Raw genomic sequence first — 15,817 nt, forward strand, 5'->3', positions numbered from 1 at the left:
TGTAATTATCACCCCATTAATGATTGCTGCCCCATATTAAAAAGTGTATGATTTCTTTTGAATTTTAAAATAAATACATATTGTATTTTACCAACCAGCCTGGTTCATGGTCCATTGCAACCCGGGGTATTTGAAAAGGGGCTGTGATATGAGTGGTGTGCCATCTCAATATTGAATCTATATAATATAAAGAGATGAGCATTTCAGTTGTGCGCTGCATACTAGGCCTAGACCAAGGTGTTTGTCGCCTGATTGAAATCCATAACAAATTTGGGGGCTCGAATCCGGGATTGAGTTTGGTTACCACCTGTGCAGTCTAACACAGCAGACTAACCTGCAAGGTAGTGCTACTTTGTGTGGTTGGAATACTGGGTTATACTGTACAAGCCCCCCCAAAACAAATACTCTGAGTACCAGGCCTGTGTCGAAAAATTAAAGCTAAATCAACCCCAAAATAGACAGAAAGCAATTGAATACAGGTTACCCTTACACAAATAAATAAATTAATAAAGAAAGAACATGTCCAAAATGACTGTAGTAGAAATCAATATGGCTAGGTAGCACCTTCTGCACAAGCTATTTGTCAGAGGTGAATGGCCAGAAAAGGTTGAAAAAGTCTGGCTGCAAGAAATAACACAACAGGTCACTGCCATGAACCTGGATACATGGCAGGACGGTGGCCTATTACACCAAGCTTTGAGTGAATTATATATGACCCCAAAAATTAAAGAGGAGCAAATAAAAATTGCCAGAATCGCAGCCTACATGTATAGCCACATAGGAGTAATGCGGGAAAGGCATGAGGAAAGTGACAGTCTAACGCAGAATCAATCTGAACTATTAAATCAAATCCAGGCTGAACTAAAATTAGCAGAACAAAAATTTCAAAAAAGCCACGAGTTGGAGACAGAATCTGGAAATTACATAAAAAAAATAAAGAGGACTTGGTCCTCCAACAACAGAATAATGTAGACCAAGAGGCCAATTAGACGCAGTAAGTCTCGAGTGTCAGGAAAACGACACCCTGGAAGAGAGTCAACAGAAGCTGACTCAACAATCAACCTATAACAGGGTCTGCTCAGGACAAATAACCATGTTGCAAGATCAGGTCGAAAGGTAGAAAGAGGAAAATAATACATTAATTATGAGAGACCTCCACTCTCAAGCAGAATTCCATCAAGAGCGCCAGAAATTCAATACCATCAAGCAACAAAGGGATGACCTGGCTGAACAGTGAGGCACCCTAAATCGGGAAAAAGACGCCCTATACCAGGAAGTAAGCACATTAAAAACAGAGTTACAGGGAAGGAAGTGAGTTAGCCCTTCAGAATCTCAATGAACTCAAAACAGAGTATGGGAATCTACTGGAGAACGCCAGATGGGTAGAAGGTGCTCTGGAAAAGAACACCCAGACCAAAGATGCAAACACTGAGGAGGTGAGTCTCCTGCAACAGAAAGGGTCTAATTATTCCCAAACCATACAGGAAGCACAGAGAGACAATGAGGCCCTCTGTGAAAAGAATGATGGGCTGCACAAACAAGTGGCAGCACAAGAGCAGGTCATAGAGGATTGTAAAGCCTTGATAGCTGAACCAAAGGCTCAGATATTTGCATATTATCTAGAGGCAGGGGCTGAGAAGGAGAAACTAGCGAGGTTAGAGAAAGAGGGTGCTAGATTTAATCCTAACTGGAGGGACCCCAAACAGGTAGAGAGGGAGAGGGTGTCATGGGTACCAGGCAGGTAGTCGGGGCAAGATGGGTGGAGGCTTGGCAGGCCTGGCATAGGCACACAGAAAACCCATAGCAAATACCTTCTTTTAATTCCTTTCTAGTATTTGTAGTAACTTCCTGGTTACCACTTCCTGTTGCCAAACAGGAAGTGCATGTCAATTCATGAGCTCTCTAGTGTTCAGGTGTGGCTGGCTATATAAGCCACACCCAAGATTCTTCCAGTGCTTCGTGTTGCTTACTGTGAGCTGCATCAGCAACACACTCTCCGTGCTTCAGATCAGCCTGCTTCTGCTTACCTGCTCCGGATCATCCAACTTCTGCTTACCTGCTCCAGATCCACCTGCTTCTGTTTACCTGCTCTGGATCATCCAACTTCTGCTTACCTGCTCTGGATGAACTTTCATGCTTACTCTACGCCACATCTTTCTCCGGTCAAGAGGGGACTTCTACGCCGGCACCTGTAAGCACAAAGAAGAACTGCATTAGCGCGCGCAATTCAGTAATGCTGCGCATACTTACCGAATCTTCTCGCTATGCTGGAATCCAGGTCTGTAGTCCGAGCACTCAAAATCCTGCAAAAGAAAGAGGAGACTTTATTCACTGTGCTCTCTCTGATAACGTGGTGCATACTTGCCAAGGCCTATGAGCATACTTACCAGACCACCAAGTCTCCAAGAGTGCTGAACGCAGACATCGAGGCGCTAGTACTCCATAATCCACTCCTGCAAAGGAAAGGAGTGACATTACCAGGCGCGCTCAAATCTATGACGCTGCGGATACCTACCAGCGGCTGACTTCTACACTCAGTGCTACTCACCCAAAAATACCTTGGCAAATAAAGACAATACGGACAATTCTAGACACTCAACATCCTCTGCGCAACGTTCACTTTGTGGAAGGGACTTTCTAGCCAGTGAAGGAACTGACACATTGAACATTCTGCCTTGCTGTGAAGGCATATAACATCGTGTGGCATCTGAACTCAGCCAGCAGACAGTGGCATCATCCCAATGAGTGAATCACGCCCCTACAAATGCAGAATGGAGTGCACACCCTACTAGAAATCAAGTTAAGTCCTTAGGGTACATCACAGCACACAGTAAAGAGAAGGGAAGGGCCCAGGGGAATACATCTTGTATTTGACAGGTGTCCCTCCGAGTGAGACAGGGGAAGTGAGAACTCTGGGTCAAAGGAGGCTCATCCATCCCTCCTGTAGAGACACAGGTGAGCGTGACAGCTGAGCGTGACAGAGGGTAATCCCTGATCATGGTATAACGACCTCTGTACTAATGGACTCAAACCCATTTAATACTGTGAACACTGCCAACTTCATGTCTACCGGTTCACATGAGCCAGAAACCATGAGGCTGGCAGAATTCAATAGGTTTAGCATGATGGAACTGACAGGTCAGCGCCCCCCAGAAATTGATGGATGGGCGTCCCTGTATAGATACCCAAACATTAAGGTTGTTGTCGCTGACAAGGAAGTCCCATTTGAAGGGAGACTCAGGGTATTAGATCCACAGAAATACTACCTTCCAAGGGACCAGTTGGTTCAATTTGATGAAAAACCGAATGAAATGAGGCCCAAAAAAAGCATCCTGAAGACCTCTACCCAATTAGGGCAGTGGGGGGAATACCCTACCAACCCTGGGAACAGGGAGGAGTCAGAAGACTACTCTCCTGTGCCACACAGGAGTGGAGAAACTAGGCCCCACCATTCTGCGAGCCCCTCACAAGCTCACAGAATTAGGGGAGTGCCTAGGTGATCATGAGGGGACCTCAAGTAGTAGCTCCTCTGAGTCTGAGGGAGAGTGGACTCGGGTGAATAATCCAAAGAAGGCAAACAAACTCAAGAGATTTGACAAAAGACCCATTAGGCAGATTAAGGCCATTAGAAGTGTCATAATACCATACCATAAACGCGCAAAATATTCTGTTTGGGAACACTTGGAACTCTATGAGCAGATGATGGACACGTTTAATCTGAAAGACAACCCGAACTGCATAGAGTATGTAAAATTGACCTTCTCCCCTGAGTACTCCAACTTCTTTGCTGGACTGGAGGACCAGAACCATTCAAGATAGTCCACCTACAGGGCGGCCATCTTGAAACACTTTTCCGTCCACAGAAACCCCCAAGAGGCTCGCAAAGCAGCCTACAATCTGCAGTGCGGGGAAGATCAGGCCCCATGAGAATTTGTGCAGGAACTGAAACGCGTCTTTGCACAAACCACTAGGAGGGTGAACACGGATAGCAGGGAGTTCATAACCACCTTCTTTCATGCACTCCCCAAGTATATCATGACTCCGCTGGTGAGGGATTTCCATGACAAAAGATCTCTGGACTGGGTCATTGAGCAGGCGACCTGCATTTATGAGGTCCAAAAACCTGCAGAAAATAAAAATCTGAACAAAAACCCCAAACCAGCCAACACCCCTGCTGCTGCTAAGGTGGTGGAGGTGTAGGTTGCCCCCATTTTAGATCTAGAGAGGAGGGGGCCTAAAAATGTACCTACACAAAATCAGCAAATTCAGAGACCTAGAAGGCCTCAGGCCGATCACAAACAGGTGGCAGTCAGGGAGGTAATCCCACTAATGGGACCCCTAACTCCCCTGATTATATCAGCCCCCGATACAAGGGCAACCGACCAATCCTGGGGTATGTCTGGACTCCCCCAGCCCAAGTGGGGGGATCTAATCAGGTAAGTACCGCCCCAGGAAACTTGCCTCCTAACTTCTCCCAAATGCTGGGTTAAGTTTCTTCCCCCAGTACTCACAAAACCCCAACCTGCAGGACAACCATCTTTCATTCCTCGCTTTCAGGAGCCTAGGCAAGCCAATCCAGGAGAGGGGAGGCCAAGGGTGGAGGGGTACCAACATTCACAATATCCAGGGTACTACGGGAGAAGGGATAGTTACCCTTCCCGTGATCCACCTAGAGTTGACCAAAGACCCCCGTACCAGCCGGAACGAGTGTCCCAACTGGAGCGCCAAGGGCCTTAGAGTAGCTAAATTCAGGAAGGGGGGAGAGATACCAGATCCCTCTCACTCCCCTTCCTGGACAACTCCAGATCTTCGATGGGAATGAAATTCCTGTGGAGGAGACTGCGGATTTGGAAATAGAAATTGGGCGGCACAAGGTGACACCCTGTCCTAGTCGTTACTCCCGAAGGCACTCCCTGTCTACTGTGGAATGACATCCTGCGTAGGTTGTCCCCCCTAATGAACTGTGTAAACAATGCCCTCTGGACTCACACTAACAGGCAATAACATTGAAACATAGTGTCAACCATGTTAGTTTAAATGGCACATGCCACATGGTTGAACAAAAACCTGATCATATTGAGTTTCATTTTCAGAACAATCAAATACCTGACGTGGCAGTAATTGCTATAGGACAACAAACTGGTTATGGGAACTCCTCTCCATTTCTGAAATTCAACCTTCCTTCTAGTCTTAAGTGGCATTCCACACTGGAAGAAAATACTTTGACATTCTATACCAATTCAAAATCTGAAAATCCCAATCCCATAGCCAAAAGTGATGAGAAGCCAGCTCAAAGTTTAGCTGACATTCAGAAAATTAGAGAACAGTTGTTCCTCCCTATTTAGTTAAATGAGGGGAAGGAGTCTGTTCTCGCACGAGTGTGCATGAACAATGGTAAGAGCTTCATCGGCGAAGCCATGTTCAGGCAGCTCCCAAAAGATCCAGCAATTGCCACATTTAAATTGATCGATAAGTGGGAAATGGGCCTGGAAACTCCCAATTCCAAACATCTCCTGCCTAGCAGGTGTATGCTCAAAATCTCTATAGGAAACAAAAGCATAGTACATAATTGTTGGGTCGTGTGAGATGTCCCTGCTGCATTCTATTTAGGCAGTGACATTCTCAATCGTTTTGCCATTCATTTGGATCTGATGAATTACAAAGCCTGGTCCAGACTAGGGGGTAATCCCATGGACTTTGATTCAGAAAAAGCATTTTGGTCAGCCCAATTGCTGCCGTATGCAGTTGAAGTTCAAATTGGAGAGTAGGTCACCATCCCAGGACGGCCATGACTATTCCCACTTGATTTAAAAACTAAACGAGGACAGAAACCTCAATGCCCTTCTTCAACACCCGGTGGTTGGGGTTAAATCCAACACCATTAGTCAATGTAGAACACAATGCCATTCCAATATTGATGGATAACAGCGACCTTAGGAGTATCACTCTGGGCGCAGGCACCATTATTGGAATGGCGGTTGATGACCGACATTTTTCCATGGATCTGATAGGGCCAATCCCCAATGACTGTTTTGACAATGATAGTGAAAATGACTTACCACCAGACAGGATCTTCACCCGGCAAGGAGGGAATTTCCTCTGTGTACTCTTCCTGCCCTTACGGGGAGGAAGAGGTGACCTGTGACATCAGGCAGGATAAGGTGATCTTCCAGGTCCACAATGACAGCCTCCCCTACCTGAAACCCTCCGTCTAGGTCAATACTCTAACCAGGGACCTCTCCACCCAGCTGGAGGAGGCCGCTGAGATAGCAAAACCGGAAGTCTTTCCAGGCTTCAGGCATATGGTTGAAGAGCGAGTCAACCTAGCTGATGCCTGTGAGACTCCGGAGCAAAAGTTGAAATAGGTGTTCTTAGATTTTCAAGATCACTTTGCGGTGGACTTGTATGACTGTGGTCGCACCAAAATCCACACAACAATTCCCACGCACCCTGGAATGACTCCAGTGTTTGTGAAGCAATATCGCTTGCCTCTCGCATCCATGGAGTCCCTGGTGGAAATAATCAAAATCGTTGAGTCCCGTGGAATAATTTGTCCAGTACACAGCACCTTTAATAATCCGGTGCTGGGGATTTTAAAACCGAACGGCCAGTGGAGACTCTGTGCTGACCTGAGGGAGCTGAATAAACGAGTCCACATGTCCCGATGGCCTCTCCCTTACTTTGACCAGGGGCTGGCCCAGATCCAGAGGTCAAAGGTATACACTGCCGTTGACCTGACCAATGGTTACTGGACCATGCCTGTCAGTAGGGAGGACCAATCCAAGCTGGCCTTTACCTCCAGGGGCAGCAGTAAACGTGGACCCGGACTTCCTTCGGATACATCAACTCTGGCAACTAATTCAACATCTTCCTACATAAGGCCATGCCCGACTTCGGTGAAAGGGGTAACCTGGCCTATGTGGATGTTGTTCTGATAAAAACCTCAACTGTGGAGGAACACATAGCGGAAATCCATTATGTTCTGACACAGTTGAGGGTTGCCGGAGAAAAACTCACCTTCCAAAAGGAGCAGTGGTGCAGAACCCGTGTTAACTTCCTGGGACATGAAATAAATCCTGAGGGTCTCTATCCCCAGGAGAAGAAAGTGGAAGCACTCCTAAAACTTAAAGACCACAAAACTCTGCGTGAGCTAAGAAGCCTCCTTGGACTGACTAATTACAGTAGGAAGTTAATTGAGGATTATGCAGAGATCACAAGACTTCTGATCCATCTGTTGAAGGGAGGATCAAGTGGGAGTGGGGTCCAGTACAAGCTGAGGCAGTAAAGCAACTCAAAAGAAGCCTCTCACAAGCGCCTTGTCTAGCTTACCCTGTCAGAAACAAGGAGTTCTTCTTGGAGACAGGGTTCTCGAATACATGCTTGACAGCACTATTATATCAAAAGCATGAGCAGGTCAATAAGGTGAACTCCTATGCAAGCAAGACATTGGACCTCTTCACAACACCGGCGCTAAAACATGGCGCTATTAGCACCATGGTTGGTGCCGGTGTTGTTAACGAGTCCGCCATAGTGAAAAGGGGAAATACCGCCCCATTCCAAGGTTGGTGGGGCGGTATTTCCCCATTTCCCCATGGCACTTCCCCATTCCCATTTTTGCCCCATAGGGCTCAATTGGAATGGGAAGTCGGCAATTTGCGGTACCGTAATTGCCTGTGAGGTCCCTTTGCAGGTCGCTACTTTAAGGGCTGGTCCAGACCAGCCGTTTAGGTCGGATCCTGCAAAGGGACCTTGTAGTAAGGCGCTAAGTGGTTAACGGCGGCGCAGCCTTTTACGGCGCTGTTAACCACTTAGCGCCCGGGTCGTAATGACCCACATTATCCTCTGTGGAGGAAAAATTCAACGATTGTGAGAAGCCACTCCTGGCAACGGTGTGGGCATTGAAAAATTACCGCCCGTTCATCCAGGGGGAACACATCATAGTGGAGACTCCACACCAGCCTTTTGCAATACCTCCAAAGTGACAGAATCCGGGCCGGAAATGTGAGTAATTCCAGAATTACTTCCTGGATTCTGTCAATGCAAGGCTTTCCTGCGGAGGTCAGATATGGCCAAAACAAGAAGAGTGCCCTCGCGCAAGGTCTGGCTGACTTGCATGAGTGTACCAGAGAAAACTATCTCGAGGACGAAAGTCTTAAAACCCAGGACAACATGGAGGCATACCTGAATTCCCCACACAAAGTCTATAAAGAAGACAAGTGCGAGAGAATGTCCACAGTTTCTGTGGACGGGTGCTCCTACCATGTTGACAACAATGAGTAGTCAGGTGGCAGAGTTGATGGCAGTTCATCAAGCCATCCTCAATGCCGTCCAACACCAACTCCACGAACTGGTCGTAATCACTGATTCAGATTATGTCCGGAACGGGTTCGTGGAGCACCCGGTAAATTGGAAAACCAGAGGCATGCTATGTGCTAACAACAAACCGCTCAAACATGACAAGCTAATCCAAAATATTGATGATCTGGCCACCTCTAGTGGGATGACCATCTATTGGAAGAAGATCAAGGGTCATTCCAAAATAGAGGGGCCAGACAAAACTGGAAACGACCTAGCTGATCAGCTGGCCAAAACCGGGGCAATCTAGGGGATCTCCTCGAGATCGAGTCCCTGTTGGGGGAAATCCAGGTCACTCCTATCACTAAGTCCCAGACAAATGCTCACAATGAACTCTCAACTGCCCAGTGGAGTAAGTCGACCCCAGATGCCGATTTAATCATGGCACAAAAAGGGGATCCAATCATTGGTACATTTTATTAGCACATTGAGGACCCTGAGAACTTTCCTCTGACAGATACTGATTACATTGGGAAAGAGGACCTCCGGGTGTTGATGAAATGCCGAAAAATGTTCTGAATCCAAGATAGTTTGTTGGTAAGGAGATCCGTATCTGGTTGTGACCAGTGGGTGGGCCCTACCTCATTCCGAAGCCTGATGCTAAGTCACGCCCATGATGCTACCACAGCCGGCCATCAGGGTTTTCATGCTACTTTTAAAAATCTTCTGAGAGGTTGCATACTGGCCACACATGGGGCAGGACCTCGACCAATACTTGAAGGGGTGTCTTGTGTGTGCACAATTTCAGCCAACATCCCTCGCACACCGTGCTCCCCTCCAGAAGATGGGGATGACACTGCCTTGGTCAGATTTACAAGTCGATTTCATTGGGCCTGTGATTCGCTCCTCCAGGGGGAACAAGTACATGTTAACCGTAACATGCTTGTTTACCAAATGGGTGGAATGTCTCCCTGCCCCAAATTGCAAGGCAGAAACAGCAGCTGCCCTGAAGATCAACCACATCTTCTCGCATTTTGGCCTACCCCAAAGCATTGAGTCAGACCCGGGTAGTCATTTCACCAGCAAAGTGATGACAAAGATGTGGGAGATACTTGGGGTAAAAAGGAAACTTCATATTGCATACCGCCTATCCTCTAGTGGTAGGGTTGAGAGGTACAATAAAAGCATTGTGAGCATTCTAAAAAAGTTTGTGGCAGACTCTGGGCCAAGTTGGGACATTCGATTACCGCTTGTCCTGATGGCCATCAGATCTACACCTTCTTCTGCAACTAAGATGTCTCCATTTGAGCTGATGACTGGACGAAGGATGGTGCTACCTCAGCATTTTCTCTATAGAACACAAGAGCAGACACTGATCAACGCCTCCACAACTCATGAGTATGTTGAGAATCTAAGAAAACATCTTCAGCATGCTTTTGCGTACGCTTAGCGGAATCTAGAAAGATCTGCAGAGGGGATGAAAACTCAATATGATCTAAAAACAACCCAAAAAGGAATACCAAGTAGGAGACCGGGCCTACTTGTACAATTTCCAAAGGAACAGGACCAAAGAGCGCACATTTTTGCCCAGTTGGCGCAGTCCTTTTGAAATTGTAGATAATTTCACCTGTCACCTACAGATTCTGCATCCCCAAAGGCGAATTGACAGAAGAAAAATGGGTCCATAATAATCAGCTAAAGAGTTGTCACCCTGTGGTAATCAGGACAGGAGCCGGTATTGATGCAAGTGAGAACTTTATTCAGGTACTGTTAATGTTCAGAAACTAAACATAATAAAGGAAGGACCCCGGCTTCTGCACAGCTACTTCACTGTGTGTTCAAAGTCTGGGGTATATACTCCTTGTGAGGCTTCTGCTACTCGCTCGGATAGGCCCTCCAGTCGCTTCCACACACCTCTCCTTCTCCCTGCAATGAGCAACAGACATGTCATTAGGCCAGTCCCCTTTATATCCAGTCATAGGCTTGAAAGAGGGCCAATCAGGGATCAGACCTTTGCCCCTCCCGCTGATTGGTTGAGACTCTGGGAGCCCTCCCTCTAGAAATAGAACTGCCTTCCCCCTTCCTGTTCCCTTTCCCCTGTTGGTCGGACTAAGACCTCCCACCAAGCCCCCAGCCCTCTGGTTGCTGCCGCTGTACCCATGGGCACCCCGGCGTGGGAGCCTCCTGTAGACTCCGCCCACTGTGTATTGTGTCTTGTTTTCTCTCCGCCCTACTCACCGTGCGGGATGACTGGGGCCCGTTGGCGTATCAGGTAAGGGGGAGAGTTGCCGGTGTCTTCTGGAGTTGGGGAGTACCTATATCTCCTCCAATGCCGGACGGCCGGTCCGTGCATGGTGCTTGGGTTTCCGAGGCCGGCCGCTGACCAACGTCTGAGGGGAATGTGCTGGCTCGCTCCCTGTCCGTCCTTGGGCCCGTTCTGCTCTGCCGCAGTGGCTCTGCCTGCAATCCCGGCACCCCCATCCCCACACACCCTAGGCCCACTTTGCATCAAATGGAGGTGCCCAGAGAGAATCAAATGGAGGAGACATCTTAAACATGAGAATAAGAAAAAGAAGAACCAGAAGGGAACAGATAGAGTTTTCAATATAATTATGTAACAGAGTATTTTTCTTCATTATCAATTGTCCTCATTGAATGCTTGCGTATCCCACTGCTGTCAACCTGATTGAAGGGCAGTTAGTGGGAAATGGTAGTAACCGGTTTGTGTTCTCTTTCATAGATTTCTACTGGTTGCACCTTCACTACCAAGGAGGACCTCCTCAGGGACCTGGAAAGTAGAAACCCAAGGAAATCTGGGGTTGTCGCTCAAAACCATAAAGGAAGATCCAAGAGAAAGCTGGGGGTGTCGTTCCACATTCCAACCAGAATCAGCGAGGGGAGCGTGACGCACCAGTCTCTGATGGAAGAAGGACTCATACCTGACTGATCCTGCTTTGCCCCATTGAGGAACCCCACTCCTGCGATTCCAAGTCGAGGGAGAATCGGGAAGAAGTCGGGCCGGGGGGATATGTGGGATATATTGACCCACTCAACAGTATTTCCCCACATCACAAAGCTGCATTTACGCAGAAACAGCAAAAGATGGCTGCGCTGGCTCCTGTGAGAACCATGGCCTCAAAACTGTGTTTTGCAGCAACAAAAATATGGCTGCACCTTCATGCCAAGCATACATTGGACAGGATGAAACAAATGGACACACTGAAAGAGCGTGCCAGTGTGTTCTGACATATACAAAAGGAAGAAGGTGAAAAGGCAGCACTGCTGAAAACCCCAAAATCCCCATTGAAAAAGAAACCTTTTCACCTTTAAAAAAAAATGCTGATTTGACGCTAATTCCATCTGTTATTTCTTAAACCACTGTGATCAATAAGGCCCTGCCATGCCCAGGATATCTCATTGTGCTTCAGCAAAACCAGACATGATTTCTGAATGATTTTTGAATGACAGGCCCTGTCAAACCAACTTTGAGAAAAATTAACAAGGCGCTTCACTTTTCCCTCACGGGAAAACACATTTATTTCTTTACAAATGTATCAAAGCTCAGTAGTTCAAAAGAGACTCCAGCTATCTGAGCCATGTCCATTTCAATGCATCTGTCCTTCAAACCAAACTCCTGCACTCAGGAAAATAACCAGGGCTGTAGGACAGAGTGGGAATCTGATGGAGATGCAAAAACGATTGTAAAAGGAAATGCCAGCTGTGCACCAGGTATAAAAAATGGGCTAAGCAAAAGGAGAAAAAAAACCTTTTAAAAAGTAAACTGTTGAATGAAAGTCTGCCTTATCTAGCAATGTGAAGGGGTTTTGTTGCTGGTGATAATACACACAAGCTATTTTATTCCACAAGTTTGTTGTGAATCAGGACCCAGAATAAGGAAATAAAGGCTTTAAACCAACTGGGCTGGAGTTGCAAGCTCCCAAAAACAAGTTATTCCAGTTGGCAGCCCTGAAACTTCCCCCAAGAAAAGGGAACCATCATAAAAAACTTCAGCAGATGCTTACACCCCCAGGACAATTACAGGGTGGCAATGAATTTAGGCTGGGCTGAACCCACTGACAATGGAACTCCCAGAGCCAGGAAGTGTGAAGAGTGGAAGGGGGCAATAAACCGTCAATCAAGCTGTAACCATCCACCTTGCTCTGGAGCAAGTGACTGTTGGTGGCTACTAAAGAGAGAAAAAAAATGGCCCAGTGACAAAGGATTTCCATTTGCTTCCAGAGACCATTACAAATCAGTGTATTTGACCCGTTTTTATTTTATTTTTTTATTAAAAACCGTTTGGGTAATTTAAGGTGGGAATTGAAAAATTGCAAAGTTTCCAACGTGTCATTTTGTTGCAATCTGTTTTAAACCTTCCACTCATTTTCGAACTGTATGCTCTTGGTAATCCATTCTTTGTCATTATTAGTGTCTTCGCATTGTTGCTTTAGTGAGGAATTATATTTGCTTCAAGGTTTTTAACACACATTCATTATTTATCTGTCCATTTCCGAGGGTCATTTCATAACATTGCAAGGGGTTTAAAATCCGTTTTCTCTTATTTGGGGAGGGAAGGTGAGATTTGGATTACATTTCCTGATTCTTATTCCTGATTACCTACTGCTTCTGTTTATCCACTCAGAATTGATTATTTGTGGGTTGAGGGAACATTGCAGGGGGAAATTCTAACTTGGGTGCTACCTTTCCTAAATCAAAAAGTTCCCCTATTCCGCTGTGCTGTGTACATGTTCCTCTAAAAGATTAAACCCAGTGCATTGTTCACATTCCCATTGTTATTTCCATCCCATTGGTGATTGCTGCCCCATATTTAAAAAGTGCATGATTTCTTTTGAATTTTAAAATAAATAAATATTGTATTTTACCAACCAGCCTGGTTCATGGTCCATTGCGACGCGGGTTATTTGAAAAGTGGATGTGATATGAGTGGTGTAACATCTCAATATTGAATCTATATAATAAAAAGAGATGAGCATTTCAGTCGTGCACTGCATACTAGGCCGATGCCAAGGTTTGTGTCGCCTGATTGAAATCCTTAACATAGCCATACGTTTATTTTAATGACAGGGATCCTTTGCACTGGGAGCTTTATATACTCACCAGTGATGCCAAAACTATCAGTTGAGGAGGTGAGTTAAGTGACAAAGACCTCCCTCATTAAAATCAGATTAGAATCCAAATCTATACGCAAATCTGCTATCTGCCTCTTTGAAGTTGGTCGGAAAGCTGCAAAAAAAGTTTGTACCATGGGTGATCTAGAGATGAAGTTAAGGGGCGCAGGCATGGCCTTGGAGGGTGATGGACTGCTGAGAAGGTGCAAGCGGCAATCGGATTGGAAATCAATGTAGTAGGAATATTTGGCAGAGTAAAGGACAGTGGTGAGGTCAATGAGAGTCTGTGGAAGCAATGTGAAGAGCAGGGCAACAAATTGTGCACTGTGGCAGCAGTGATTCCATAGACCAACAATTAAAATTGTCCTTGCCTAACTATTATTTCTGTTCCAGAACCTCTATGACAGCATCAAGAATGAGCCCTTCAAAATCCCAGAGGATGATGGCAACGACCTGACCCACACCTTCTTCAATCCTGACCGGGAGGGCTGGTTATTGAAGCTTGGTGAGTGAGCCCATTTATTTGAGTGCAATTATACAGTCCATGGGTTGCTTTGGAACATATGTAGCGGGTCTGATGTAGACAGAAAAGCAAGACAAACATGCCAAGAGCTGGCATGGGAGTGTAGGGTTTATTTGGTAGCACCACCGCTTACTGTAAAGGGGGGGGGAAAACATTTACCACCACAAATGTCTACTGAAGTATTTCATCATTGCAACATAATTCTTACATACCCCATGATAGTGCTGACTGAACTTGACCCATCATACTTATGACAGGATTAGTGTTCATGCAGATCTCCAGTCACTTCCCCCTCATATCTACTCTGATACACATCTAGTATGCACGAATATTAACGGTGTGTATGACTTAGTTCAGTTGCCAACCCCACATGCTTTAACCTTCAAATGATGTCTTTGCTGCACCAACAAGTCAGCGTTTAATACCCTCACAAAAACCAAGCACATGCACCCTCTCCGTCAGAGTTTGGCCCTTCCTGAAGCACAAGCACTCATGGCCAATTTACAATTCTCAGTTCTGCATCTCCAAAGTCATGCTGAGGTCAAGATTAATGCTCCAGCTAAAAGAATGACAACTGTGCTACACCCCGACCACAACCCTAGAAGAATAAAGAATATCGAACAAACTGCTTGGACATATATCAAAGCAATAAGCAGACGTTTTTAGCAGTCAGCAGACTGTATTGTGTTTTAGCAATATTTCGCACTGAGCAGAAGATTGTTTATCAATGAGCAGACTGCTGTGCATTTTAGTTGTTAGCCCACTGTATTATATGTTGGAAGACTAATGTGTAAGGTAGCAATTAGCAGATAAGTGTGACTAAGTAGACTTTATTAGTCTAATGTTATACCAGAGTATATAGCATTTAATAATGTGACTTATTTTGTACTGTATTTACCTGCAGATAAAGCTTGTTTTCTGGGATCTCAGGAATACTGGTTTTGTTTGAGGTGTCGCTGGATTTTGAGTTCTCATGAGCAAGTATCGTGTAGTATGGTACCTTTGCCCATGAGATAGTTTCAGTATGTCTGGTTTCTTTATGTAGTAGTCAGGTTGTTATGATCCCTACTCTGTGCTAACGGCGGGAGGGGCGGTCAGTTACTTTTGAAATGGCATCAGTAAGTCCATTCTCCCATTAGAGGGTTTAGAACCCCAGTTGACAAATGCTCTAATCCCCATGCAGCGCTAACAGTGCCCCAGTTCTGACCCCCATTAGCCAATGCGGGGGACAGATATTCCCATTATGAGAGATGAGTGGTGTTGCAATGCCCTCCTGTGTGTCTGTCAGATTTTCTCATGGTTATTTCAGAAACCCCACAGAGGCAATGATTGTTGTATTCCCACAGCCAGTTGGTGTCAAGGGCACCACCTATTAGGCTTTGTCAGATTTCCTTCGAGCTCTTTTTAAGGCTCGTGTGAAGCATTGTTTGGTCGTCTTTTAAGTGATTTGGTGTTAAGTCTGTGAAGGTTCTGGTCTGCAAGTTTATTCTTTGGGATTCTTGAGAGCCAGAGAGAAGATGAAATGCTCATTTAAACACTCTATTATCCCTCTCAACTTGGTGAACATCTTTCTATACCCTTTCCCCCACCTCCTTGGCCTCTAGCCTATGCACCCCCAGCAACTGCACCGCCACTCTAATGCTGTGCTTGGCACTGCCTGGCCCTATCCTCCCTCCACCTCCCCCCGTTCTTTGCATTTTCTGTTTGGTTTGAAGAGGGTATATTTCAGGTATTTGCACTGTTGGTTCCATTTACAAAGCCACTCCACTCCGTGGCGCCCCATATTGACTGCCATGGCATGTGCAGAAGCTTTCTATTTTACATGTGTTGATTTTACTTTTATTTTTTACCCTCAGTTATGTTTTCTTTA

The 15,817-nt window shown here is 45.9% G+C and overlaps 1 protein-coding gene across 4 annotated transcripts in view; it reads left to right on the forward strand.

The window, feature by feature from the left end:
* The window catches only part of CYTH1 (cytohesin 1), a 914,859-nt gene that overhangs the window by 637,128 nt on the left and 261,914 nt on the right, over window positions 1-15,817 (forward strand). For 3 of the 4 annotated variants that reach the window (XM_069655238.1, XM_069655237.1, XM_069655239.1), the window contains exon 9: window positions 13,818-13,930. In XM_069655238.1, coding sequence (XP_069511339.1) covers window positions 13,818-13,930 — 113 coding nt within the window. The remainder of the gene's footprint in view (window positions 1-13,817; window positions 13,931-15,817) is intronic. The other variant, XM_069655235.1, reaches the window with a different exon arrangement.

The sequence above is a fragment of the Ambystoma mexicanum genome, chromosome 3q, assembly GCF_040938575.1.
Source record: "Ambystoma mexicanum isolate Mex_15411 chromosome 3q, UKY_AmexF1_1, whole genome shotgun sequence".
NCBI classification, from domain to species: domain Eukaryota; kingdom Metazoa; phylum Chordata; class Amphibia; order Caudata; family Ambystomatidae; genus Ambystoma; species Ambystoma mexicanum.